The 27,138-nt window shown below is 44.1% G+C and overlaps 1 protein-coding gene across 4 annotated transcripts in view; it reads left to right on the plus strand.

The window, feature by feature from the left end:
* Positions 1–27,138, plus strand: part of Astn2 (astrotactin 2) — a 998,237-nt gene that overhangs the window by 695,302 nt on the left and 275,797 nt on the right. For all 4 annotated transcript variants that reach the window (XM_041632337.1, XM_041632338.1, XM_041632339.1 and 1 more), the window contains 2 exons: positions 20,708–20,832; positions 25,489–25,593. In XM_041632337.1, the coding sequence (XP_041488271.1) occupies positions 20,708–20,832; positions 25,489–25,593 (230 nt within the window). The remainder of the gene's footprint in view (positions 1–20,707; positions 20,833–25,488; positions 25,594–27,138) is intronic.

Genomic DNA, 27,138 nt, shown 5'->3' on the forward strand with positions numbered 1-27,138 from the left:
GCATTTTCCCAGCTAATCAGAGTGGCACAAGCAGAGCCTGTCACCAGGGCCTGTTCTTCACCGCCCCCACCACTTCAGCATCTGTTAGAAGGATTCCCCACCTTGCAGACACTGCCTCTCTCTCTTCTCCCCGTTTCCAAGGCACAATCTAGAAGGAAATCAGAGGGGGAGCAGAGGAGGCCCAGACTGTCTGCACGCACCGCATACTTGCTCATGCCCCGACTTATAATTCTCCCTCCCTCAACTCTCAGTCAGGTCTGAGCCCCTCAGTCTGACTTTCATCTCCTTAGGTTAAGGTTGTGCAGGTGTCTGACGCTTTGTATTTCCCATTCTTGAGTTTAGCCCTGGTCACACATGCACTGTTACCCAGCCAGCAGGGGCTGCTGCAGTGAAAGTTTCCCCTTCTCCCTGAGTCAAAGCAGTCATAGCTGATTTGTCTTAGTGAGAGCTGTGTTGTGTTTGGGGGAAGTTCAGGGCTTTATGCTGGGGCTGTGCCTTCCAGTCTTGGCAAGGTTGGGGGCCTCTGGACATGGCCTCCATTTTTATTTCTGGACATATGAACTATCTGGGTCATGAAGTAAAGTGTGCTTTGAACCAAGGTTCAGTTTGGGGTGAATTCTTTAACCATCCCAATGCCCTTCACACGTATGCAGAGGAACTTAGGTCTGACAGTCTGTATCTTTTCTGCCTTAAGAATAAACTTGTCCAGATCAGATGACAGAGAGACTTTTAAACTCCCGACTCAGGGTGGCTCAGCCATCATCTCCGTTGTTCCGTAAAATCATTTGGACATTTGCATGTATCAAACGCCGCGGTGGCTTATGGGACAGATAGGATCCGTGCCTTTCCCTTCTGGGAAGAGATAGATGTGGACACATCCAAGAGGAATAAAAGTGTGTCTCTGATAGTGAGTGAAATGAAGCAGATAAGCAGGTTAAGGAGCAGAACACGTCTGCTCGGCTCCAGGTGATCCGTGAGTACTTCCTGGAGAGGAGGACAGGTAGGCAGAGGCCAGAATGGAGTGTAGGACTGGACCCTATGCAAGCAGAGGGAGCTATCTCAAGCAGAGAGACATGTGTAACCCTCATGACTCTCTAGCCAAGTTAGTGACCTTCTGGAGAGGGATGTTACAAAGGGTATTGAAAGCAATAGACAGAACCAGATCAAACAAACAAAAACAGCTCTAACATAGGCATACTTCTCAGGAGCTTCAAGATCAAAGCAACTGTACCCCCACTGTCAAGCGTAAGAGCCTGGCCTCATCTGTAAACTGCAGTCTGACAAGTCTCTGGATGAGAACGAAAGGTGAGGTGTCACCTACAGTTTGTGATTCTGCACCTGATATGAAATCACTCCTTGATACATTAGCTCCTTCTCCTCATTTTACATAGGCCTCTTCCGCTTACCTCAGCCTGGTCTCATGCCACACGTGACCAGTGTCCCAGGACTTCATATACTCATGCCCTCAGCTTCAGGCACAGCACCTGTGCATGGCTTGAGAAACCTTACTCCTCCATGGACACAGAGCTGTGTAGACTTCAGAGTCTCCTAATGGACCCGGCACTCTTGTGAGCATCACAAGAAGCATCCGGGATGCTATTTCTCAGCATCGTTCTTCCCAAATGTAAGGGCTTTGGTTAGTCAGTCGGACAGCAACTCCTGAAGCCGGCCATCCCCTGACTTCATTCTTCTCCGAAAGCAGCAATGTGTGGATAGGAACATTCCCTTCATCCATCAAGCTGCTCAGAAGAGAAATGGTCTTGTTGTCCTTCTGATGCAGGTGAGGAACTAAGGCATGGTGGGAACACTGGGTTACATTTTGATCTATCTGATTTCTTCAAGTGGTAACGCTGCTGTAGATCCATTCATGCTTTTGCCCATTTTCCACTCAACAAAATTGTGCTGAGCACTGCCTACTATGTCAAGGGCTGTGATATGTGTTCTGTGATCTTTATTTCCCTAACAACATGATAGGATACAACTTTCTTCTTTTTTTTCTTTTGAAAATTTGTTTTATTTATTCTTCTTTTATAGGTTACATCTTGGCCACAGTTTTTCCTCTCTCCTGCCTTCCAAGCTCCTCCCATCCCTCCATCCAATCTTAGATACAACTTCCTTAATCTCCATTCTTCAGTTGTAGAAATAAAAGCTCAGAGGGAATATTTTTGCGATACATGTTATATGTTCCTGTGTGCTGGGGAGACAGACCTTATTCAGAGGAATTAAGGACAGAATTAGAAAGGCAGTGGAAGATCTGAGGATGAACCCTACATTCTGTCATGTAAGGACATGTTAAAGGCTGTGTGTCATCATGAACAGATAGAGGTTCTGGTAGCATTGTGTCCCACATACAATGACACAAAATGTATAAAATTTCTACCCTCTGCTAGTCAAATAGCCTCCTCTGCCCTCTATTCCTCATACAAGTAATCCCACTGCCTGAACCACGGGCATGCTTTGTGACCTCCTATGCCTCTCAGGCTCCAAGACGGCCAGGAGCTTCCCATGGTCTCAATAATTAGCCTCACACATGCCAGAAAGAGAAATATCATCACAGATGTGGTCACAAATTTTAGCTAATTAACCATATGGTATGGCTTGCTGGTGGAACAGGAAGGCACTTGGTGGGTGTTCATTTCCTGGTATCCTAGGGCATTAGGTGTGGTGCCACATTCTCCAAGATGAGGGCATAGGGATTTGAGTCCTTCTGCCACCATGTGAAATTGTTCCCTCTGTACCCCCAGCAAAAGCTGCCCTCAGAAAATAAGTGCCCCAAAGGGAGGAGGGAGGGGTATTAGACTTATAAACAACAGAAACACCTCACCCACCCGCCCATTTTAGCGGTCAAGCTCTGTTGTTGACAAGAGGACCTGAATAGACAGGCCGTGCAGGTGGCTTGTAGGCTGGTGCAATGGACAACACATTAAACAAGTTGTCATTTAGCTGTGCCACGTTAGGCAGGTTGCTTAGCTTCTCAGAAGTTAAACTACTCTGTTGCTCGTAAGCTCAGAAGCACAGCGCTGATGTCCATGAGTACAAAGGAAGCAGCCAGCCATTGTGATTTCACTGAATTGGCGCCAGAGCTCAGTTCCTGACCAGGATTTCCACGTTCCTCACTCGCTTTGGGAGATGGAAATCAGTTCCACCTAGGAGGACGACACAGCAAGATACAAGTAGTGATAATGAACATTGCTATTGCTTACTAAAGATGTCACCAACACACATTATTCCAGAGGGCAGATACTTTAATTTACTTAGTTAATGTTCTCACAGCAAACATCACTTGATGCCCATTTTCTGACCAGGAGACTGAGGCTAAGCTAGAGTAAGCAGTATCTTATGACCTCTTCTTGGTTCTCAAGCGGCGATTCAACATTTGTCTAGGTTGATGCGAAAGATTGTGCTTCGTGAAAGTGGAGCATTCCACTCTCCCTAGCTTAGGGCACTGACTCCTATCGGAGAGTTGATAGCTCCAGGGACGGTCAAATGGTATCTAACTGAGAAAGAGCTAGTGTGCTGCTGTAACAAACTGTGAGTAGGTGGAAGCTGAGATAGCACCTTCATCCTCCCAGTGGGGAGGCGTTAGCATGAGGTGGAGGGCAGCATGGAAGGCCCTAGAAACTGATCTGGCGGTAGTGTCTCTCTACAGTCTTCGTTGGCTTGTGGCCATATTACTCTATCCATGTTACTTCTGCCCCTTCTGCACTCAAATCACCATCTGTTTCCCTCTTATAGGGGCATAAAATGTAATGGCACTTAGGACCCAAGCAAATAACACAGCATAACCTTCATACTTGAAGAATATAAATTTAGAATGCATGGAGAAAACTGGACAAGAAGATTATTCTGCAACTAAATCCCTTTGGCAATGTATGCTGTGTTAGCCAGCTTGGGCTGTCAAGTAAGATGCCACCCGCTAAGTGACTCGAACAAAATAAGTTTATATTTTCACAGTTATGAAGGATAGACATCCAATATCAAGGCGTCAGTAGGGTTAGAGTTTATGAGACTTCTCTTTGGTGTGTACAGAGCCATCTTCTCCCAATGTGATACATGGCTCTTTCTCCATGTGTGTACATGCCTGGCTTCTATATGCCCAAATATCTTCCGTGGTTAAAAAGACCAGTCACATTGGATGAGCACCTAGGTTAGTAGCATTGTTTTCATTTAATTTCCCTTTAGAGACCCGTTTCTAATACTCTGGCAGGTGAGGTGCGATGAGGAGGACACGAACATACAAGGCATTTGCTGTGGTTGTTGCAGGTGGAGGTATTATTTAGGGGAAAGGTGGGTGTCACAGCACAACCCAGTCCATAATATTTACAAGTTGTAGGCATTGGGACCTCAGTATACTGGATGACTGTGATTTAGTGTCGCATGGCACTTTTTGATTAAAATGAAATGTAGGAACAAGAGCAATAGCAGGGAGACTTGGGTCTAGCATTGAAATTCTGACTCAGGAGCAAAGGCCAGGAGCAGGCTGAGGGAGGTGACCGTGGGCTAAGGAAAGCACTTCAGAATGAGAGCTGCGATGAATGCAGACCCAAGTTCCTCGCTGGCATGTTGTTCCTAAACCAGAAAGCAGCAGAGGATGAAAGAGAAGGCAGCTCCTCCTATCACGAGTAATGTGCCAGAGATCATTACCAGCTGGAAAAGTGAGGCCAGGACACTACTCCTCCCAGGGTGATGTGATTGCAAAGATTCTGGCATGTCTTGGTAATTGAACTAAACAATTCTACAACAGCAGTCAGCCAACAGTTTCCATGAGGCTCCACATAGTAAACATTTTCAGCTTCGTAGGCCATGTGGGCTCCATCACAGCTGCTCATGTCTGCCAGGAAATACCAGAGCAGCAAACTAATAATACAATGTTATAAAAATGCATGAGTACAGCTATGATCCGTGACACCTCTGATAAAAACAGAGAGGAGCCACATTGACTAGTGGGCTATGTAGTTTGTCAACTCCTACTTGGAAACAATGTGAGTTGATAAGACAACCACGCAAACCATGTATTTAATTATTATTTTAATTACTAGCCTTCAGTGTTCAAAGCTGTTTAATGTTTATAAAAATGTTGAGAAGGTAGAGTTAGTATATATCTCCCAATTTTCTTGTTATTATTGCATGAACCTGGAATATTTGTTAAAATCAATGAGCAAATATTGACACATTGTTATTATTGAGAACTCAAGAGTTTGATGCTATGCTGTACATTTCTATGATCTTGAAAGAAGCATTATGTTCGGCATCTGTCATTGGTGTCACACCGCATGTTTTGCCTCAAAGACTCCCTTCCCCGTGCCTTACTTATTCTTCCCTTTCTCTGAGCTCTTGGCAATGCGATCCTTGCATCACCTTTAGAGCTTCATTTTTGCAGAAGGTTGGCATTTGGAGTTGCATGATCTGAGGCCTTTCCAGACATAACCTTTCAACTTAGCAAAAGAGGCTTTATGTTCTTGTGTGTCTTTTCATGGCTAGAAAACACAATTCTTCTTCTTGAGGAACACAACCCAACGTATGTGTGTAATTTGCTTATCTCCAATCTAAAAACATCTTGATTGCTTCTTAAACCAGTTGAGAGTGGTTATAGTCCCATGGACACCATATGCAGGGTTTTATGTAGACATATTTCCCATGCATCTGAGAAATACAGAGGCATGTGATTACTGAACAGCTTGGGAAGAAATTGCCAGTCTACCTTTCCAAAGGGGCTCCATCATTTTTATTTTCTGGCCAGAAATAAATGCTTCCTGTTTCCTCACTTCTTTGTGTCTTTATCCGGAGTGCTGGAGCTTAAACATAAAGCTTCATGTCTTCAATCACTAACCTACATTTTCAGTCTCATGATTTCAAATTTTAGCAGTTGTAATCATTGTTGTTTAATTTGTAATTTCAAAATCACATGTGATCCATTGCTAGTTTTTTTAATTGTGTTTTCATTGTGCATTTTGGTTAAGAATCTTTTACTAGATACATGCTGGCTAGTACTTCCAGTCTCTGTCATGACTTTTGTTGATGATGCTTCCCATAGAACTGGAGTTTTGTTTTGTTTTTCATTTTAGTTGAGCTTAATGTGTCAGTCTTCTCTTACATGAATCTTGGGCACAATACACACCATCAAACCCAATGTTACCAGGATATTTTTCCTACATTATTTTATAGGAGGTTAGTGAGTTTGATTCTTCTCATTTAGGTCTATATTTAATTAAATTTTGTGGAAAGTGTAAGGCTTTTATTTAGACTCTTCATTTTCTGTTATTCTCTTCTTAGGTTTTGGTTTTATGTTTGTACATGAGTGTGTGGCTGCCCCTGTGGTCTTTCTTGGCAGCACTTTCCTTTGTTTCTTCTTTTGAATTGCCTGTGCAATTTTGTCAAGCTTTCAGCTGACCACATCTATGTGGCTCTATTTGGAACTTCTGTCCATTTGTCTAGTATTCACCCATAACTCATGGTCTTGGCTACTCTAGTCTTAGGAGAAGTTTTCAGATTGGGTGGTATCCTTCCTCTAGCTTTGTTTTCTTCCTTGGACTGTGCTAGGTATTCTGGGTCTCTTGCGTCTTCCTTAGAATGAATTTGTTACTGCTAGAAAACAGCTTGCAGTTTTGATTTGGATCACTCTGAGCCTCTATAGGTCAACCTGAAAGGAATTGATGTTTTCATAATATTGGCTATCAGTCTGGAAAAACCTTACCACTTTTTTTAAAATACTGATTTTGTTCATCAGCATTTTATAGTTTGGCTTATGCAGACCTTGTTTAAACTTTGTTAGACTTGCAGCTAAGATTTTGTGTTTTGGATTTTTTGATGTTACTATAAAGAGTGTTCTGTTTTTAATTTTGAATCCTAGTTGTTCATTGCTGACATACAGGACAGCACCTGGCTTCTGTATGTGAACCTATATCTTGTAATTTTGAGGTAATCACTAAGTACAAGAGACTTTCAGTTCCATGTTTTTGATATCTTATTCTTATTTTATCCTAGTGGGCATGGTGTACATGCTGTATATGCATGCATTCATCCACGTTCATATGTGCTTGGATACAGGAGTGCACACAGAGTATGTGCCTGCACATGGAGATCTAATGTTGACGTGCAGAGTCTTTCTCTCTACCTAATCCATCAAGGCCAGATCTCTCAATGGAACTCAAACCCTACCTGCATGACTAAACGAGCTAGACATCTCACTCTGGGGATTCCACTCTTTACCTTCAGAGTACTGCAATTATAAATAGACCTTTATGTCTACCTGGCATCTGCATGGTGCTTGAAGATCTGAATTCAGGTCGTCACACTTGCATAGCACACATATTACCCGCTCCCCAGCCCTGATATTTTCATTGTCTATTACCTTTAAACCTAAGTCACACTCCTATTAATAGTAATAATAGTTAAGTTTTAGGAATAACATAATTTATAGTGTGCTATACTGAATGGATCATCTCACTGCTTCCAACACTGATATTATTATTTTCTCTCCTTTATAAATGAAGAAGTAAAGTTTAGTAAGGTATAATAATTTATTTAAGTTGTAAGAAACTGAGGTTTTCTCTTACTCTGTTCACTCTTATTAGTAAATGAGAAATTATAATAATGAACCACAGTAACAGTAACCAAATATACATATTAACCATGTATAAGATTTATATGTATTGTCCATGGGAAGCACCCTTTTGTTCTTGTTCGCTCTCTCACCCTCCCCACCTCTCTTCCTCTCTCTCTCTCTCTTTCTCTCTCTCTCTCTCTCTCTCTCTCTCTCACACACACACACACACACACACACACACACACACATACACACACACAGAGAGAGAGAGAGAGAGAGAGAGAGAGAGAGAGAGAGAGAGAAGAAATTTTATCCATTTTTGCTTTGCTGAGACAGATTCTTACCATAGCTCTGGCCCTGGATCTCACTGTGTATCTTAGGCTGGCCTCTAACTCACAGAAAACCTTCTGTCTCAGCCTCTCAAGTGCAAGAACTACAGGAGCGAACTACCATGCCTTGCTTCATTATCACTTTGGCTCTTTGTAACTTAGGTTATAAAACTGGGTGCTTTATGGAACTCGAGAAATGGCTCAGCAGTTTAGAGCACTAGTTGCTCTTCCAGAGGACATGGTTTTGATTCCCAGTGCCCACATGGCAAATAAAAACCATCTGGAACTCCAATTCCAGGGGATTCAATGTGTCTTCATCTGGACTCTGTGAATACCAGGAATGGATGTGGTGTATAGACATACATGCAGGCAAAACATCAATACATACAAAATAATCATAAAAAATTAAAAACAGCTGCTTTGATGATCCAGTTTCACAAATAAAATGGCTGAGGGTCTTACAATTTGAAGTCCCCAAAGGACCATACACTTAGGAACAGGAACAACTAAAGATCTCACCTCACATGCAGAGTTATTACAAAATGATGGCCAGTGTGCTTGCAATTGTGTACAACAAGATCACCAGTAGTGAACAGGGTGGTAGGCTAGAAAGAGGGACTCCGAAACTGGCTTCGATTACATTGTGATGCAAAATTTGGAAAGACAAAAATTGTGTTCATTAATTTGGTGTCTGTCCTGAGCTCTCTGTGAATGTCTTGACGCCCTTGGTTTCAAGGAGCCCCTGAAAATAATCGCCAGCTGTCCCATAATGATATGCACACTTCACCTTAGTTATAAAACAGACTGGCTAATGTTTATAGGAGCTGGGTTCTGGGTTTGGCTGCAACTGACTTCTGTTCACCAGCAAGGGCTATGAGACATGGTGGGGTCCTCATTAGCACAGTGCTGGGAAACCGCAAACAAACCATGCTGCTTTTCCAGGGCCTTCGGGTGTTTCCTGTCTCTCTTGCTAATGGCTAATAAGAAAGGGAGGAAGAGAAGAAAGTGTGTGTGGACAAGAAACGGCCATTATTAGATCTCCTTCTGCTGCAGTGGGTTTCTCATTTTGCTAAGCTCATTAGAGGTGACTATATGAAAGGAGCCCCGGGGAGAATGGGAAAGACAAAAAGGGAAATGAAACTTTTAGATATTTGACCCCGGCCACAAATCCACACCAGAACCAAAGTTCTACCTCCTGTTCGATTTTAAATGTCAATATAAAAAAAGAAAAATCATCTTTTTTCCTAGTTGTTTCTTGGAGTAACATTATGAATGGATAGATGGACATAACATGGTTAGCTAAAATTATGGCTGTGACTTTCCTCCTGCTTATCTGTTTCTTAGTTAAGATTTTTGAACCTGTCTTACATTTAATTTGTAGTGTGGTCTACAAGAAGATCAATGGGACAAACTGTAAACTTTTTTGAAAATTTCCTGTGGACTGAGTGCCTTTTCAGGAGTTGGATAAGCAGGGGAAGGGTAATCTCTCCTCAGAAAGTCAGGGAAACCAACATGGGCAGTGATTTCAGTGCAAGATGCTGAGGGGGACAGGTGGTCTTGGCATCCACAGCTCTTGCAGAGGTATGTGGTTTAGGAAGAATCATACATACCAGAAAAAGAAGACAGAACCTCTAATCCATAATTGCATGCCCTGTGTTCTTATTATCACACTTCATGTTGTGTGTCTATGTTATATGAGCTGGAGTGGAAGAAAAGGAGGTTGAGGTCCATTCCAGCTCTAAAATTTTTATCTTCTATTCCTAATCACACGCCTTTGGAGTACGCTAAATTAAAGTCTGATGTGTTACAGGCTGAGTAGCGATAGCCACCGTTTACTGAGAGTCCACTCTTCCCAGGCCTATGCTGCCCGTTACATAGACCTTTTCATCGTTACAGCAACTACATAAGACTGGAATGATTGGTATACCCCTTTTTCGCTGATGAGGAAACAGAAACCCAGGTTAAAAGTTCAGTGTTCTCTCTAGCCAAAGTCTCCTAGGAAATGTGAGGCAGAAGCCGGATGCAAAGACAGTATCCGACTACAAATAGCATTTTTAAAAATGTGACAGACTGTATGCGGGTAGCTTGTGACATTACTAAGAGACACAATCTCACAGCGAACTCCCTCATCTTCTGGTTCTTACAAACTTTCGTTCTTGATTCCACATTTTTTCCTGAACATTGACTGCAGAAGTGTTTTATAGATATATCTATAAATCTATAGAATTCTATATTTAGGACTGCCTAAGCATGCACGAAACAGGGATGACACTAAGAGATTGCCAGAGTGGATAGACGAAAACCCATAAGACCTCAACCCTACACAAAGAACTACAAACAACTAAGAAATGCTGAGCATGGGAGAAAGGTCTTCTCCAAGGAAGAGCATAGCAACTGGTTATCTAAAGCCAAGTGGTCAGTCCTGAGAACATCCATACAAGTAAAATTATACAGATAAAGTAAATTGTATTTAGGAATATACATATGTACAAACATGCATATAAGAGCAATTAATAAACAGGGGAAGTGAATTTGTTGAACTCTCTTACCTCTAACTTTGAAGTTGTATGTCAAGGTCTAAGGGTCTTTGATTCATTCCCAAGAACCAGAGAGAAGAGTCCTAAAGGATGCTCCAGTGGCCACAGTGAAACAACTCAATATGTTCCCAGTGTTAGGACAGGATGTGGAATCCCCATGCTGACACACACAGGCAAAAAAAAAAAAAAAAAAAAAAGGAGGACAAAATGACTGAGGAGAAGATAATGTTTCTCTAGCCTGCAATTTCTTTCAATTTTAGTGATTGCAATGGCCGTGCTTGGAATGCTTAAATGAATTTGGTACCATGGGTACTTTTGCATTTAGAGAGCAGAAACAGAGACACAGGTAATATGTATGTAACCCAGCTTAACTCTGCATGGGTGTGGATAACTGTATATGAGAGGAAGCAAGGCTAGAGACAGGAGGGAAGGTAGATATGATGAGTATGTAGTGGAGTGGATGAGTGGCCTTGATTCTATCCTGGGCGACACTAAGAAGGTGACCTCACCTCTCAAAGTCCCAGTCTCCTCACCGCCACCTTGGAGATGCCAGCACTTCTTGCACAAGATTGCCTAGCATGTCGGAAACAGAGCTTGCAGATCACCTAACACATGGTATGCATTCAATAAAGGGCATTCCCGTTATTGATGCCAGCATCCATATGGGATATTCAACCAGCACTGGTATTTTCAACAAGCCAACCTTTACTTTTTATTTATGAGCAAAATTAAATATTCACCAGCATATTTTTGCATAGTTTTTAAGAACATGGAGTTACACTGTTCAAATCCTAGTTTTTAAGCTTATGGTATTTAACCTCATTATGTTTCTGCATGTTCTCATTCTTCTCCCTCACGCTACTCAGTTATTGTAAAATAAAACAATATCGCATAAGTCTTGTAAAATAACTAGCATATTGTAAATAACCAATAGATACTTGTTTTTAAAATGAGACTTAGGAGCCAGCAAGAGGCTCAGTGGATTAAGGTGTCTGAAGCCAAGCCTGAAGACCTGAGTTCTATGCCAGGATCTACATGGGAGAAGGAGATAAACAACTTCTACAAGTTATTCTCTGACTTGAAAATGCATCAAGTAAATAAATATATAAATGTAAAGAATTTTAAAATGAGACTTTTATGTTAGATAAAAAGGAAGGAAGAAAAGGATGGAGGGAAGAAGAGGGGTGAAATAAAGACAAAGATTGATAAGGCAATGACTCAGTCCATTGGAGGGAGACTGATGTACCACAGCTGAATACTTTATTCATTCATTGAGTAAGCTCTTACTGAGCCCCTGTTCATGCATCAGCTACTTTAGGTTTTGATGCTTAGCAGTTCATAAGCAGACATACATGGCTCTTGTCCTCAGTCACTCATGGTTCAGTGAGGGACACAGGCAATGACCAGGAATAATAGAATAGTGTGAAAAATGCTAGCACTGTTCTCAAATTAGGATTCTGTAAAGACAGAGAATTCAAAGAAGAGACATGGTGACAATGTCCTCATGGATAATGGGGTGGGGAAAAAATCTTTGAATTCTTTCCAGGATGTTCATTTCCTTATCCTTGGAAACTATGATTGTCTTATGTAGCAAAATGGGCAGTGAGCAGACGAGCAGATTGAGATTGTTGGCATGATACAGTTGGGCCCAGTAAAATCAGAAGAGTCCTCAAAGTAGTGGAAAGCTGTAGACAGAGACTGTGCTTCTGTTTCCCAGCTGCCCAGACCTGAATAATCAAACAGAAACTAGATTAATTGCAACACTGTTTGGTTGATGGCTTAGGCAAATTTCTAGCTAGCTGTTACATCTTAAATTAACCTAGCTCTATTATTTTATATTTTACCATGAGGCTTGTGGTTTGTTACCTTTTGCTTCTTGGGCAGCTACATGGTGTCTGCCCAGACTCTTTTTTCTCTGCATTCAGTTTAGTTTTCCCGCCAATCTATATTCTTCCCTGCTGTAAGCCAAAGCAGCTTCTTTATCAACTAATGTTAATAACACATATTCATAACATACAAAGAGGAATCCTACATCAGAAAGCCAAGGACAAAATCAGAGATCTGAATCAAGAAGAGCTGTATTTGAAGATGAAGAAAAAAGTCAAGGAATGTGGGTGGTTCCAAGGAGCTGGAGATTGCAAGGTAATTATCTGGGAAGAATGCAGCCTGTTGCTGTCTTGATTCTAGATCAATCCACACCACAGCATTACCTACAGATCGCTAAGATGGTTTGTACTGTTATAAGACAATCAGTTTAAGGTGTTTTGTCAAGATGAAGCCAGAACATGAGTCATTAATACATGCAGCCAACGGTATTTTGTGAGTTAGAATCATTTTTAATACGTGTGTGTGTGTGTGTGTGTGTGTGTGTGTGTGTACATGGAAGTCAGAGGACTGGTTGGGAGTTGTTTTTTTCTTCGAGCACATGTTTCCCAGGGGTCAAACTCAAGTCATTTGACTTAGTAACCAACACCTTTACCTGATGAACCATATTACCGACTCCAGTAGGATAATCATTGTTAAAAATCACTCTGGCTGGCTGCTTGATAGTTAACAAATTGGAGGGGACATAGTTGCATGCAGATAGCATCATTAACAAGCTGTTCCTGTAGTCCTGTGGGATGGGATGGTGGCCTCAATCAGAGCATCTGGTTATGAAACATTGGCTCCGAATCAGAACCGGAAGTCAGTCTATTGGAAAAGAGGATTCAGGAGGAACCAACCAAATCCATGATATGAGCCAGGAGACAGACATGTGAAGAACAGTTCCTGTTGGCTAAGTGTAAGGTCTTTGACATAAGAACCAGAACCACATGTAAGAAAACCACGAAGACACTGCTTCCAAAGAAGGGCCCTGTGGCAGTGCCTTGGAAGAGATGCCATGTTGAGTTTTATCTGAGATGCTCTCAGCAAGACTCAATGGAGATCTCTGCATGCTGAAAGCCTCTTTGTCTGAGCTCAACCTCCTCTAGCGTCCTTGCCTCCGTGGGAGCGAGATATCTTGACAGTGTTATCTCTTTTTCCCTCTGGGTCAGAATTCAGTCAAGGGTGTCGTCTAGTTCTGACTCTCATTGAAGTACTTGTTGTCTTACCAAATGAGGGGCTTTCAAACCCCACACAATAGGCACTGATGCTGGAGAAGGAAACCTCATTGCCGTTGTTCACCAAAAAATTTCCACCAACTCTGCATTTTAGGCATTTTGAGCATTCCCCTTGTTCTTCATTTGCATGTGTGGAAGGTTTCATTTCTAAAAGCCCAAAGAAGGGTCTCTGGGACATCCTCAATTACACTCAGTCATCTTGGTCTCCCCCACTGGTTCCTCGAAGCCCTAGTGGTGGAAAGAGGGTCTCTTTCCGTTTTCTATCTGGCGGAACTCCCTTGAGGTCATTGCCCACCCAGTCCATCTGTTAAAATGAAACACAGTGATCTGAGTTGGCCAGGCTTGGTTTTGATATAAAAAGGAATGCTTACTCTTGGAGCTGCGTGACTTGAGACAGCAGAAAGCCTGCTTTGAGATGCAAAGCTGAGCGGGGAGTCCCTCCTATCTGGGTGGTGTCTTTTCTTCCACTGAAAGGATGGATGACATCGATTTAGTATGGTTTATGCCAAAGGAATATGATCTCCAGTGAAGCAAAAAGGGTTTGTTTTATAATTTTTCAAAAATGTTAATTTGTGAACACACACATACGCATATAGGAAGCACTTTCTGCATGTTTTCTCACAACTGTAAGTGAAGGGTACAGAGCAGCTTTGTTGTAGCCCCAGTGCCCCACATATCAAAACAGAGCTCAATGGATGAACTGATGCATGAATGAATGGTTGAAGGAAAGAATGACTTTATATTGAGGGCCTGACCTAAACTTTAACTGAGGCCCGATATTAAAGAGTGACTTCATAGGGACGTTAAATGGGCGGGGGGGGGGGCATCCACCTGTAATCCTATTACATGGGATCATAAATTTAATGCTAACCTGGCCTATATAGAGAATACTTTGTAGTGGGAGCTATCATCCTGATCCTTCAAGTACTGGAGTATGAGAGAAGCGTTTCGAAGTCTTGCCCGGGTGTGGTGAAGCTTCAGAATAAAAGTGGCTCAGCTGGTGTTAAGAACCATTTAATCACCAGATTTACTGGCCCCTGATGGAAACGCTACAGCCCCACCCTGAATCCTCTCAGTTCCAAAGAAGGGAAGTGCTTTCTTCAAATCCTACATCCAGACTGTGGCTGAGCCAAGAAAGGAATACATGTGGCTGCTTAACATTAACTGCGGACCCCACTTCTCTGCCAAAGCACTCCCTCTCTCTTGGCAGAAATGCTATTCATTTGAAGGTGAAGAATAGGGCACATTTTAAGTGTCAAGTGTCAGGTAGATGTCCTCATGAGCATTAGGACCTTTGATGGGACCTTTTTGATAAGCTCTGAGCAGCCTAGGAATAGCCAGAAAGACCCTGAGTCCCACTGCTGAAGCTGAAAATCCCAGGCCAGCTTTCTCCTGGCCTTCTCCAAGTAAAAAGGCTGCAAACAGTGCTGGCTGACTCTAGGGTGATTCATGTTCTCAAATACCTCTATTTAAATGCTAATTTCCACAGAACTGAGAGGTGATGGTTCTGGCATGCTGGTCCCTATGTATTAATGTATCCAAAATGCTCACACATACTCTTAAAGGAGGAAGTAGGCAGGAAAAGAAGGAAGGCCTGTGGAAATTTTTTGTAGGAGGACAGTTCCCCCTGCTTGTCCTTCTTGTTAGCATGGCTGATCAAATGGTAGCGAGACAATTAGAGCAGTTTTGTAGTTCTGTCACCTACAGGTGATGAGAAGGTGACAATGGAAGGTAAGACCTCCCCTCACCTCCACACATAGGTTAGCTGCTGCTCTATGGTATAGAATACGAGCTAGGCTGTGACTTAACTGTTTCTAAAACCCCTGAGGAGATTCAGAACCTAATGTAGGATTTGAGAAAAGCTGACAGACAAAATCGGCAGTCATTAAAGATAACACCTCCCACTTTCTGGAAGCTAAACTCATGAGCTGAGTTCTGCTAAGGCTAATGGAGCTTGCGTGAACCCTCCTGACTGAAGTTGGATCTGTGGCTATATGGTCTATGGCTCTGCACATCCCACAGCCAGAGACACATGAGAGAAAGGGATGAGAAGGGTTTACTTTAGCTTGGAGACATTAGACTACTGGTGTGAAAAGTGATGTTTGAACTCCCCTCCTCCAGTGGCTCCCAAACACCCTGTTTATGGATGCTCGTTAGAGGCCTGATGCACTCTGCCTAGAGAAGTCCTGTTTTCCTACCAGGCTCCATACGTTCAGAGTCCTCAGAACCTTCTGTCTCATCGTTTTGGAGGTCACAGTATATGAACTGTAGATTCAGAATACTCTTATTTAAAGGGATTAAGAGCAAAATCATTCCTAAGTCAACTAACCATGGTCGTGACTTGAGAGCATGAATTTAGGGTACCCCGAATAACATATTCCAACATAGAGAAGGCCTCGTGAAGTTTTTATAGTTTTAAAACATCATAAATCAAGGCATTTATTCAAATGCAATGGTGGAAACATCATGCAGATAGGAAATAACATGCAGGAACGCTGGGGTAGGCCTCAAATGCTATCTGATGAGGTTCTTAGCTTTTGGACTGGTGGAAGCTAATGGCCATTTACGCTAATTTATTCCAGCAGGTTTGACCAGGTAGTCACCAAAACATTAGATAAGACTCAAGTGGGCAATGAATCACTCTTTGAAGTGAATAAAAATAGCCCAACACAATTGAGCTCTACAGTTTAGCATCCAAGCTCTCCACAAATTAGGAACTTCTAATCAGTTAATCAGCCTAACAAAGTATTTGGAATCATCTTATAGAGAAACTGGGCTCAACTTTGATAACGTCTGGTGAGGAACCCATTCTGGAGGTAGGGCAAGCCAGAGAACTGGCTATGGAAGACAGCGGCTGTGCGCATGCTTCCATCTTTTGTTTCTTTCCACTGTGCTGTCAATAAGTACTCACCAAGCATCTGCACTTTAGTCTCCTGGACTCCATCTGCCAGTTTGGCCCTCAAGGGGCCTCCGTGCATTGTTTGAGGCCACAGGAAACTGGCATACAGTGAGAAATGCAGGTCTTCCATGGGTGGATCTACTGTCACAAGCTGTAAAGCCTTTCTTGGAAAAGAGTAAGATCCAAAAGGTGGGTGACAGATTTAATCAGAGGCAATCTCCTAAAAGCAGTGACATGTGTGGTCTGAGGGGTGAGCAGGAGTGACCCGAGAGAGGATGCTTTCCAGAGGGGTTGTAGCCTGGGCACCTGCCCCAAGAGAGGGCAGTAAGTGCAGCCTCGCAATGACAGTCCTGAGTGAGCAACAGGACACAGCAGAGGCTGGACTGTGTGGGATCCTCTAGACTCTGATATAGTCTTCGCCAGTGGAGGAACATCCTGTGCTCACCTTCTGCTGTTGCCCTGGCTCAGAACATGTGCTGAATTCATGTGGATGTGCAGAGTGAATGGACCCACTCAATGTCAGAGTTCCCAGGATGTTCTTTTAAAAATTGCTGAGTTATCGCCATATAATACCATTGAAATTTAAGGTTCACAAGGATGCGCTTTGAAGACATTTGTCTAAACAAACAGTTATTCTGCTCCTGATTTGAAACAGCAACATTCACTTCCATGATATATACACATAGACACATGCTACCCAACCCAAGTCCACATGCATAAAAGCGTGCTCTGCCGTGGGTGTGCTTACGCCGCTCCCTGATCTCATGTCCAGAAGTACATGATTTAGTCCATGATTAAGAGAGCAGAGCAGATCCTAGTTATATTCCCTGAATGTGAGGACTCAGTTGAGCCCAGGCACCGAGCTACAAGCCCAAAGGGTAGCTGTAGCTACCATCATTCCCAACTATGGACCTTAGTCAGATAAGTTTCTTAATTTTTCTGAGTGCCTGATTCAACATCTATAAAATGGGACTAATGGAGCATGTCAGAGTTTTTGTAATGCTAAAACAGCCCTGCCCAACACACACAGACACACACAGTTGGGGTGGGGGAAGCCAGAGAGAAGATCCCAAGACTTAATGAACTGAGTTGGTTTTGATTGTCATATGTTGAGCCAGTGCATGGCACCTCTGGGTCTTTTCCTCAGCCTGGGACTTTCAAGGTCTCTCAGCTTTCACCTGAGATTTTTAGTGTTTAGCCGAACTTTCGCCAGGGCTGTTTTTCCCCCCACAGTCTGTATTTTGCTTTTTCCAGGAGCAGACCGCTGTGAAGGCCCTGGGCGCCCTCTGCTGGCCAAGGCCGTGCAGGGCTGTGGTCATTGTGCAGACAGCCAGGAACAGATTTGTTACCTGGGAGACTAGCAGAGCTGTCTTGTCATTCAGTGCTTCATTCTCGCCTGTGTGCCTTCCTCTCAGTTTAACGTGGCTCCTCCCTTCCTTCTTCTCCTTCCTCATGAGTTTCATCAGGTTAATCTCTGCAGGGCCTTTTCTGGAAGCTCCCGGGGAGATATTTATGCAAAAGACACCTTAACCCATGTTTCCTGCAATTTGGGGTTACCCACATACACCTTTCAGTTGTCCACTGATGGATTTCAGATCTCCCTAAAATCCTAATACTGACTTGGCCAGAAAGCACAGGAGTTGGAGGAGGGGGATTAGGATACTAGTGGGTGTGACTTCCCTCTGCTGCAATTTTAAAAACAGACGGAAGTTGATGGACATAGAGAAAACCTCCCACCCTAAGGCAGTAAAGGAGATTTTCCTCCAAGGCCTGGCTACCAAATGTGCTCAGCTGTAGATCAGTGGAGGACACGTCACATGTGGTGGACCCCCTTTTCCCTGCTGTGACTGTGCCCACCTCAGGGTGAGGACCGCTGGGGTGAGGGAGAGCAGAGTTGCTGTGCATTCGGGTAGTACGAGGCCACAGCCCCTTCTCTCCGCTGAGGCCTGCTTGGTGTCTGGGAACCCATGGGCACTGAGGCCTTTATGGGAAGACTTCAGTCTGTGTGTCTTGAGGCAGGGCTTGGGATACTTACGTTTCCTGAAATGAGTACTGTGGACTCTGGGGCCAGACTACCTAAGACCTCACACCTACCAATTGTGTGGCCTTGACTTGTCAAGTTTCTTTTAAATTAAAGTTTTTATGTACCTGGCATACAGTAGGTACTAAATAACGTCATTTCCACTTTTCCACTATATCAGGCATGGAAACTTCCATGATCCTCATTTTATAGATAAGAAAATTGAGGTTTGTGAACTTTGCCCCTGATTACTCAGGAAGGACATTGTGCGGGGGGGGGGGGGGGGGGGCAACAATGGAGGCCAGTGTTCAGGACCATCAACCCCTCATCAAAATTAGTTTCTCCTACCTACAAAACAAGTGCTTGAGGTCACATGGGGAAGGGGTCCTGCCAACACACTCACCAGCAGTGTGCATGGCCAGTGTGATCTCTCTCACCAGGCCGGGGAGACGAGCCTGTGTTTCTGTCCATGGCCCTCACCCAGGGCTCTGCAGTCAGAATCTGGTAGGTACTGACTAGAGCCTGTGCTCCCGTCCGTCTCCCTTCACGTCTGAGGAAAGGTCTGAGCCCAGCAGCCACCTTGCCGGTCTTATTGTGTGTGTAAGCATTTCCACTGCTTGGAAAGCTGTCTTCCACATTCCCAGTGCTGTTCCGGGCTCACAGACATGTAGACTACGTGGCTGCACAGAGTGGCATTGGGCACGCAAAAGTTACTATGCTATATGGCAAGAGTGTCTTGGAAACTCACCATAGTGCACACGAATCCCCTGAAGAGAGGCCCAGGCTCTGCTAGACTTGGATGTAAATTCTATCCTCATTAACCTAGAATCTTATTGCTACTTATTTGTGATTTACACACAATCCTACTTCAAGAGTCACGGTGAAAATTAAGTATTCAGGTATACGTGGAGCTTTGCTGGAGCCTAGCAAACTAAGGATGCCCTGAATAACAGAAATAGCAGTCAGAGTGATGGGGAAGATGATGGGGATGCTGGAGATGTTGGAGGTGATGAGAGCATCACCTTCTCTGGACCGAGCACCCAGGAACATCTCCACTAAACAAATGGATTGGTGATGGACTTTGGATGTGTATAGGGGGTGGTGTGGGCATGCGCAGTAAAGACACAAAGGTGATCTGGCTTGCAGTTTTCCAGCTGCTTCTGGATGGCCCAGAATCCAGGCTTCAAGGCATCATGTATTTTTTGTTTTGACTCTGATTTTCATTTCCAGTTGCTGTGCCAGGTGGCAAAACGAAGGTATAAGCAACCTCTTGCTTTTGTTATCTCCCTCCCTCCCTTCCCTCCTCCCTGCCTAGCCTATAACTAGCATTGCTAACTCCGACGATGAGGCCATCTTATGAGTCAGGATAGATAGGAAAATGCCCTTGGTCCCCTGCTCACCAGCTGGCTGCCACACTTCCTGCTTGCACATTCCCAGTATCAGCAAGCTTCGCGTCTCTCGTGACTGCCTGTTCCATCTTTAGGTCAGCCTATTGTCTGGAATAATGCGGACTGTGTCCTTTTCCTGCACTCTCTGCCGTCTCTGTCCTATAGATAGATAAACCATATCTATCCAGGATTCCGTGTTCCCGGGTTACACGGAGGTTTGTCTTGTGATCCTTCGCAGGCAGGCCTCTATGAAGGCAGGGCAGAGCCAAGAGCACTAGCCTGGGGGTAAAGACAAAGGGCGTGTGTCCAGTCTACTGGTGGTTTGTTAAATAATACATCCTGTTTCTCCAGGCCTCAGTTTTGCCCCTTTTTCTGAGCTGAAGTATCTTTAGTGTTCATTCTAGCTTAACACACATGCAGATTTTAAGTTTTTCTTTCTTCAGCTTAGCCTTGTTCCCTACTTCAAACCCTTCATGCTCTGCTCAGTTCCCTCGTGTCCAGGTTTACCCATGCCATTGCTTATGCAAATGATGGTTCACAGCCAAATATATAGTTTGTAGAGCCTCAGAGGATGTCTTAAACAATTGGCAGCTTGATCCCATTAAGTCTTTACAGCAGCCCTGAGATCTAAGCCCTGTTTATAGAAACAGAAACTTGCATCAAAGAGAAAAACAGTAAGTAGCTAGTCAGTGGGTGCTCCAGGCTTGATGCTCAGCCTGCCTGCATTCTACACCCTGTGGTCAGTGTTAGGTGCTCAGAGCTGGGATTCAGCAGCCATTGTAGCAAAGGCCACCCAGCCTGTTTGAACAGCGAGCATCCTGCCTCCTTGACCCACTATTGTGGTGCTCCTTTCTTCTGCTCTGTAATTTCTTTGCTTTGCCCGACAGGGAGAACAACTTCATCAAGGACTTTCCCCAGCTGGCAGATGGACTGTTGGTGATCCCACTGCCTGTGGAAGAGCAATGCCGGGGGGTCCTCTCCGAGCCCCTCCCAGACCTCCAACTGCTCACGGGTAAGACACACCTTTCAGGCCTCTGCCACTAGCCACAGCTGTTTCATGTGTGAGCTACAAGCACACGCTAGGATGCTGCAGCCTGGTCAATCTTCTCCTTCGAGAAGGATGGGCTATGAGCAGGGCTCTGCCTTGTCTTGGGCCCCTGCTCGGAACCATGTAGACAGAGGGCCTTAAGGAAAGTCCACTTGCTGGCCAGGACCTACTTCACGAGAGGCACCTCCGGAGAGCAAGAAGAAGGTTCCAGCTTTTTTCAGAGAGGTTTGGCCTGTATCCATGCATCAAACCGCTTTCTGCTCAAGCAACATTTTTTCTGACGTTTCAACACCTCCAGTAGTTGGTTTTCTTTGGTTATTTAAAAATCATTCAAGAGTTAAATCAGTGGACTCTTAAATCAAGACCTTCTCCAGTTGGATGCATTTGAGTTTTGTGGCTTATTATTTGTATGTGGCCACTAAGCCATTTGTTGGATGAGTTTTATTTGTCTGAATTTTTGAGTAAGGATCTAGGTTCCAATAAGCCCAGTGCCATCCGAGGCTGGACCCTGCTGAAGAGTGCTGCGCTTTTGTCCTTCACATCACCTTGTCATTGTCACTACCAAACCTTCAGGCTCTCCTGAAGTTCCAGAGTTTTATGTCTCAGCCCAGGGTATTTTTCTTCTCTTCCTTGTCTTATCCCAGCTTTTCTGCCACCTTCTTTTTGGGAAGGGGTGGGATTGATTTTTTCTAAGATACGTGGACGTGGACTCTATTTTGGTGATAACTAACCAGATTGGCCACCCTCAAGAATGACTGAATCTTCTCGATTAGAGAGATTGTCTCACAGAAATGATCCTGCAATGTGACAGACACCCACATCACTTGTAAGCTCTGAGTGACAAGAAACAAAAAAATCTAACCACCATGAGCCTTTTCTGTAACTGGCGTAAATAGAGGAGACCCCCACATGGGTTGACAGTGTCATTGAGAGGCAAGGGCATTTCTGTTTTTCAGTCCACATGATCCTGCAAGAATGTTACTATTCTGCTTTCATGTGGCTAAACTGCGATAGACTCCTCCTAGGTTACATGGTTAGTGTTTAGATTATCATCAAGGATTAAACCTAATTAGTCCAGATTCCAAAGTGGATGCCTTATCCATTGTCTTATACCAACGCCCAGACTTGCCCCACTTCAAAACAGATGCAGATCAAATGGACCCATAGATGAACTTTCTCTGCAAAGGGCTTTAAAGACTTCTGTGCCTTCCTTAACTTCCCCTTCCTAAGATCATAGAAATTCTGGGTGACACGGAGTATTGTGGTTGAATTCTCTCTGTTGATTGGGCATCAGGTCTACAATAGCCTTCTTAAGAGTCATGCCTCTTTGGAAAACCCCAGTAAGGGAAACTTCCCATCCACAAGAGCTCACATTTCTTTACATGGTCTGCTAGGAGTGTTCTTTAAAGACCCCAACCCATCATTGATTGTTGTATTTCCTTCAGCTTCCATCTTTGCAATATGGACATAACATTTATTTTCTCTAAAATATGGTAAGGAGTGAATATCATGTGTATAAGAAGTTTGGTTTACTATGGTTCCTGGATAATTGTGCATATTGTTTTAACCATATATATTGGCTCAGGGATATCTCAAAATTTTCCAGTAAAGGAAATGCTAAAATTCAAGGGATATGTTTTTTTTTCTCTTAAATTTAAAGGCTGCAGTAGTGACTTAGTAGATAAGATCACTGACTGCTCTTGCAGAAGACCTGGCTTTGCTTCCCAGCCCCTACATGATGGTTCACAACCATCTATAATTCCAGTCTCAGGTCACCCAGCATCCTTTTCCAGCACTCATAGGCACTGTACACATGTGGTACACAGACAAAACACCCATATGCATAAAATAAGAGTAAATTTTTAAAATAGAGTTACCAAGACAAATTAATCTTCTCTCCCAGAGTTTCATCTCCTTTCATTAAGGGAGGAAAGGGACAGAGGGTATATGGTGGGTAGAGTGGGAACCAAGGTAGTGACACTGCACAGAGGGATGTGGTGGGTAGAGTGGGAACCAAGGTAGTGACACTGCACAGAGGGATGTGGTGGGTAGAGTGGGAACCAGGGTAGTGTCACTGCACAGAGGGATGTGGTGGGTGGAGTGGGAACCAAGATAGTGTCACTGCACAGAGGGATGTGGTGGGTAGAGTGAGAACCAAGGTAGTGTCACTGCACAGAGGGATGTGGTGGGTAGAGTGAGAACCAAGGTAGTGACACTGCACAGAGGGATGTGGTGGGTAGAGTGGGAACCAAGGTAGTGTCACTGCACAGAGGGATGTGGTGGGTAGAGTGGGAACCAGGGTAGTGTCACTGCACAGAGGGATGTGGTGGGTAGAGTGGGAACCAAGGTAGTGTCACTGCACAGAGGGATGTGGTGGGTAGAGTGGGAACCAAGGTAGTGACACTGCACAGAGGGATGTGGTGGGTAGAGTGGGAACCAAGGTAGTGTCACTGCACAGAGGGATGTGGTGGGTAGAGTGGGAACCAAGGTAGTGACACTGCACAGAGGGATGTGGTGGGTAGAGTGAGAACCAGGGTAGTGACACTGCACAGAGGGATGTGGTGGGTAGAGTGAGAACCAAGGTAGTGTCACTGAACAGAGGGATGTGGTGGGTAGAGTGGGAACCAAGGTAGTGACACTGCACAGAGGGATGTGGTGGGTAGAGTGAGAACCAGGGTCATTTCATCCCTATTAGGAAGCTGTAATGACCAAACTTAATGCTCAGGTTCAATCTGGACTCTGCAGGAGAACTTCAAATAATACAGCCATGGCCTCAATGTCAAGAACCTAACATATTACAGAACCTTACATTCCAGGTGTGACTCCCAGCTAAGCCAGGGCCAACAGTAACTGAAGGGTGGGATAACGGCAACTTATGAGGGAGACCCAGGGATAGAATGAGGAGCCGTGAAGATGGTTTCATAAATTGCTCCAAAAGCAGAAGGTACCTCCCCCTTTGAATACCAAGTCACAAAAGGAAAGGATCCTTTGAGAGCCCACATCAGAAGGTTCAGCATTCTCCTGTCAAAAATGGGGCTCCCTTGTTGATTACTCCTTCCCAGCAACAATAGCTGTGAACATGGCTACGCAGTAGTGGATGGGAGAGGCAGCAGAGTCTACTTGCTCTTTGGTGTCTAGGACTCCCGTAGGAGACTAATTTCTCAGCTCCAAATCAGGCGCAGAGTCTTCTCTTTCCTTCTTCCATCCCTTCTTTCTTTCCTCTCAGAATCACATAAAAAGCATAGGCAAGACAGAGCAGATAAACAGAGAAGACATATTTATAGCTCAAAGTTCTCACTCCAATGGACATGTCTTAGGGGATTATGAATATGTTACTTGAAAATGAAAGCATCTAAAATTATATTATTTCTAAAAAGGCTAAAGAGGAAGAAAGAAAAAACAGTTGACAGTAATAGACAACTTTAATACTACAGAAATGTCCAGGAAGAAATTATTTGTTCCAATGAGATTCTCATTTTAATATCCATATCAAATATCTTTAAGTGCCTCCTCACCAGGGGACGAGGGAAAGGGATAGGAAATGTGCCTGCTATTTGCAGAGGTGCAAGAAAGCGCAGATACATAACAACAATAATAACTGCTAACGTGACTAGCATTTATTTTTTAATGCATTTTTTCATGATTATGAAGAAAAGAGAATGCAAAGCTTTGGGTGGAAATTTTAGAAAATGGAGCTAGAGACAAATCAGGAAGTAGGATTTTTTTTAAATGTATTTGCTGCCCAGGGTTAACTGCTTGCCAAGATGTTTGCTGTGTTTCTTCTTTGTTTACATCTTGTCTTGACAATGCCTGTGATTTCTGAAATGCATTCTATGAAACAAACATTCTTAATTTTCCCTCTTTACAAAAGAGGCTCTGTGAGCAACACTACCTTCACAGAGACTTACAGTATATTTTAATTGCTGTAATATGCTGAGAATTAAAAAGCTGAGTTTGTTTACCAGTATTTCTCATGTATTTGAATTAGGGAAATGTATGTAGTATACAGGTTTGTCACACAGGTGCTTATAAACATCCATGTTAACAACCAATGGTCTACAGCAGGGTCAGCAAACAGAAAGGGGTGGGAAAGACATTCATAGGGATTTTTCAAGTATTTTCTGCTGTAACATTTAGCTCTGCTACTTAGTGCCAAATCTGCTGCCAAGACTGTGAAACAAATGGGTGGAAAAATATGGTCCTGACCCTGGTCCTACAAGCATAGAACTTCTAGTCTCTAAAAGAGCTTTCTTTTACCACATTCAAGTCCCACACTATGCCTGTGAGATAAGAGAAGCACAGAGAATTGTAATACCAGATGCGATGTCTAATGTCCATGACAAGTTGCAGATGCACTTATGTAGGTGGGATATAAGTTTGACCTTTTGCACGTAAGGTAGAGGAAGGACATTGAGAGCCCAAGGAAAACCCAGAGATGTGGCTGAGGAGCACCGTGGTGGAGAATGGCTGGTGTCATTGGTTTTAGCAAAGTAACAGTCAGGGCCCAGACCAAGCTTCTCCTCGCTTTGAAGAGGTGGGCAGAGCCCAGGACTGCAGTTTGTGCATTGAGGTAACCATTCTGAACTCTGAGCTCAAACTCCATCTTATTTCTGCCTCTAGGAGACATCAGGTATGACGAAGCCATGGGCTACCCCATGGTGCAGCAGTGGCGTGTCCGGAGCAACCTGTACCGTGTGAAGCTGAGCACCATCACGCTGTCAGCAGGTGAGGACTACCGTTCATCTGGCAACCGAAGGACTCATGGGCCCTCCATACATGATCTCAAGGCTTAGCCCTTGCTGTATGGATGCTGTAAGAATGGAGGAGCATCTAGGTAGGACAGCGCTGCAGGCAGTGCCATCAGCACCCTGCAGTAGGGACAACACAATAATGGGACAGTGTGTCACAGAAGGGGCTTCCTAGAGGAGGAAATGTCTGAGTAGAGTGAACAAGTACGATAACAGGGAGAGAAGAAACAGTCGCCTAAGCAATGTTTGTGTTCTGGAAGTATTTCTGGCTTGTGATTGCTTTCTCCCTTCTCAGTTCTCTCTCTATCCCCTTCCTTGCCCATCAGCACCCAGCAATAGCTTGTAGCTCCACTCTGCACCACCATGTACACACGCACCACCACATACACACACCACCATATACACACACACCACCATGTACACACGCACCACCACATACACACACCACCATGTACACATGCACCACCATGTACACACGCACCACCACATACACACACCACATGTACACACACACCACCATGTACACACACACCACCATGTACACACGCACACCACGTACACAAGCACACCATGTACACACGCACAGCATATACACACGCACCACCATATACACACACAGCACCATAAACACACACCACCATGTACACACACACCACCATAAACACACACCACCATATACACACACACCACCATGTACACACACACCACCATGTACACACACATAACCATGTACATACACACCAACATACACACACACACCACCATACACACACACACCACCATGTACACACACACCACATGTACACACACACCACCAAGTACACACACACCACCACATACACACACCACATGTACACACACACCACCATGTACACACGCACCACCACATACACACACCACCATATACACACACACCACCATGTACACACGCACCACCACATACACACACCAAATGTACACACACAACACCATGTACACACGCACCACCACATACACACACCACCATATACACACACCACCATGTACACACACACCACCATGTACACACACACCACCATGTACACACGCACCACCACATACACACACCACATGTATACACACACCACCATGTACACACACACCACCATGTACACACGCACACCATGTACACACGCACACCACGTACACAAGCACACCATGTACACACGCAGAGCATGTACACACGCACCACCATATACACACACAGCACCATAAACACACACCACCATGTACACACACACCACCATACACACACACACACCACCATACACACACACACCACCATGTACACACACACCACATGAACACACACACCACATGTACACACACACCACCATGTACACACACACCACCATGTACATACACACCACCACATACACACACCACCATACACACACACCACCATGTACACACACACCACATGTACACACACACCACCAAGTACACACACACCACCACATACACACACCACATGTACACACACACCACCATGTACACACGCACC

This window comes from Microtus oregoni, unplaced genomic scaffold, assembly GCF_018167655.1.
Source record: "Microtus oregoni isolate MIOR12 unplaced genomic scaffold, Mior012 000041F_ref0000270, whole genome shotgun sequence".
NCBI lineage: Eukaryota > Metazoa > Chordata > Mammalia > Rodentia > Cricetidae > Microtus > Microtus oregoni.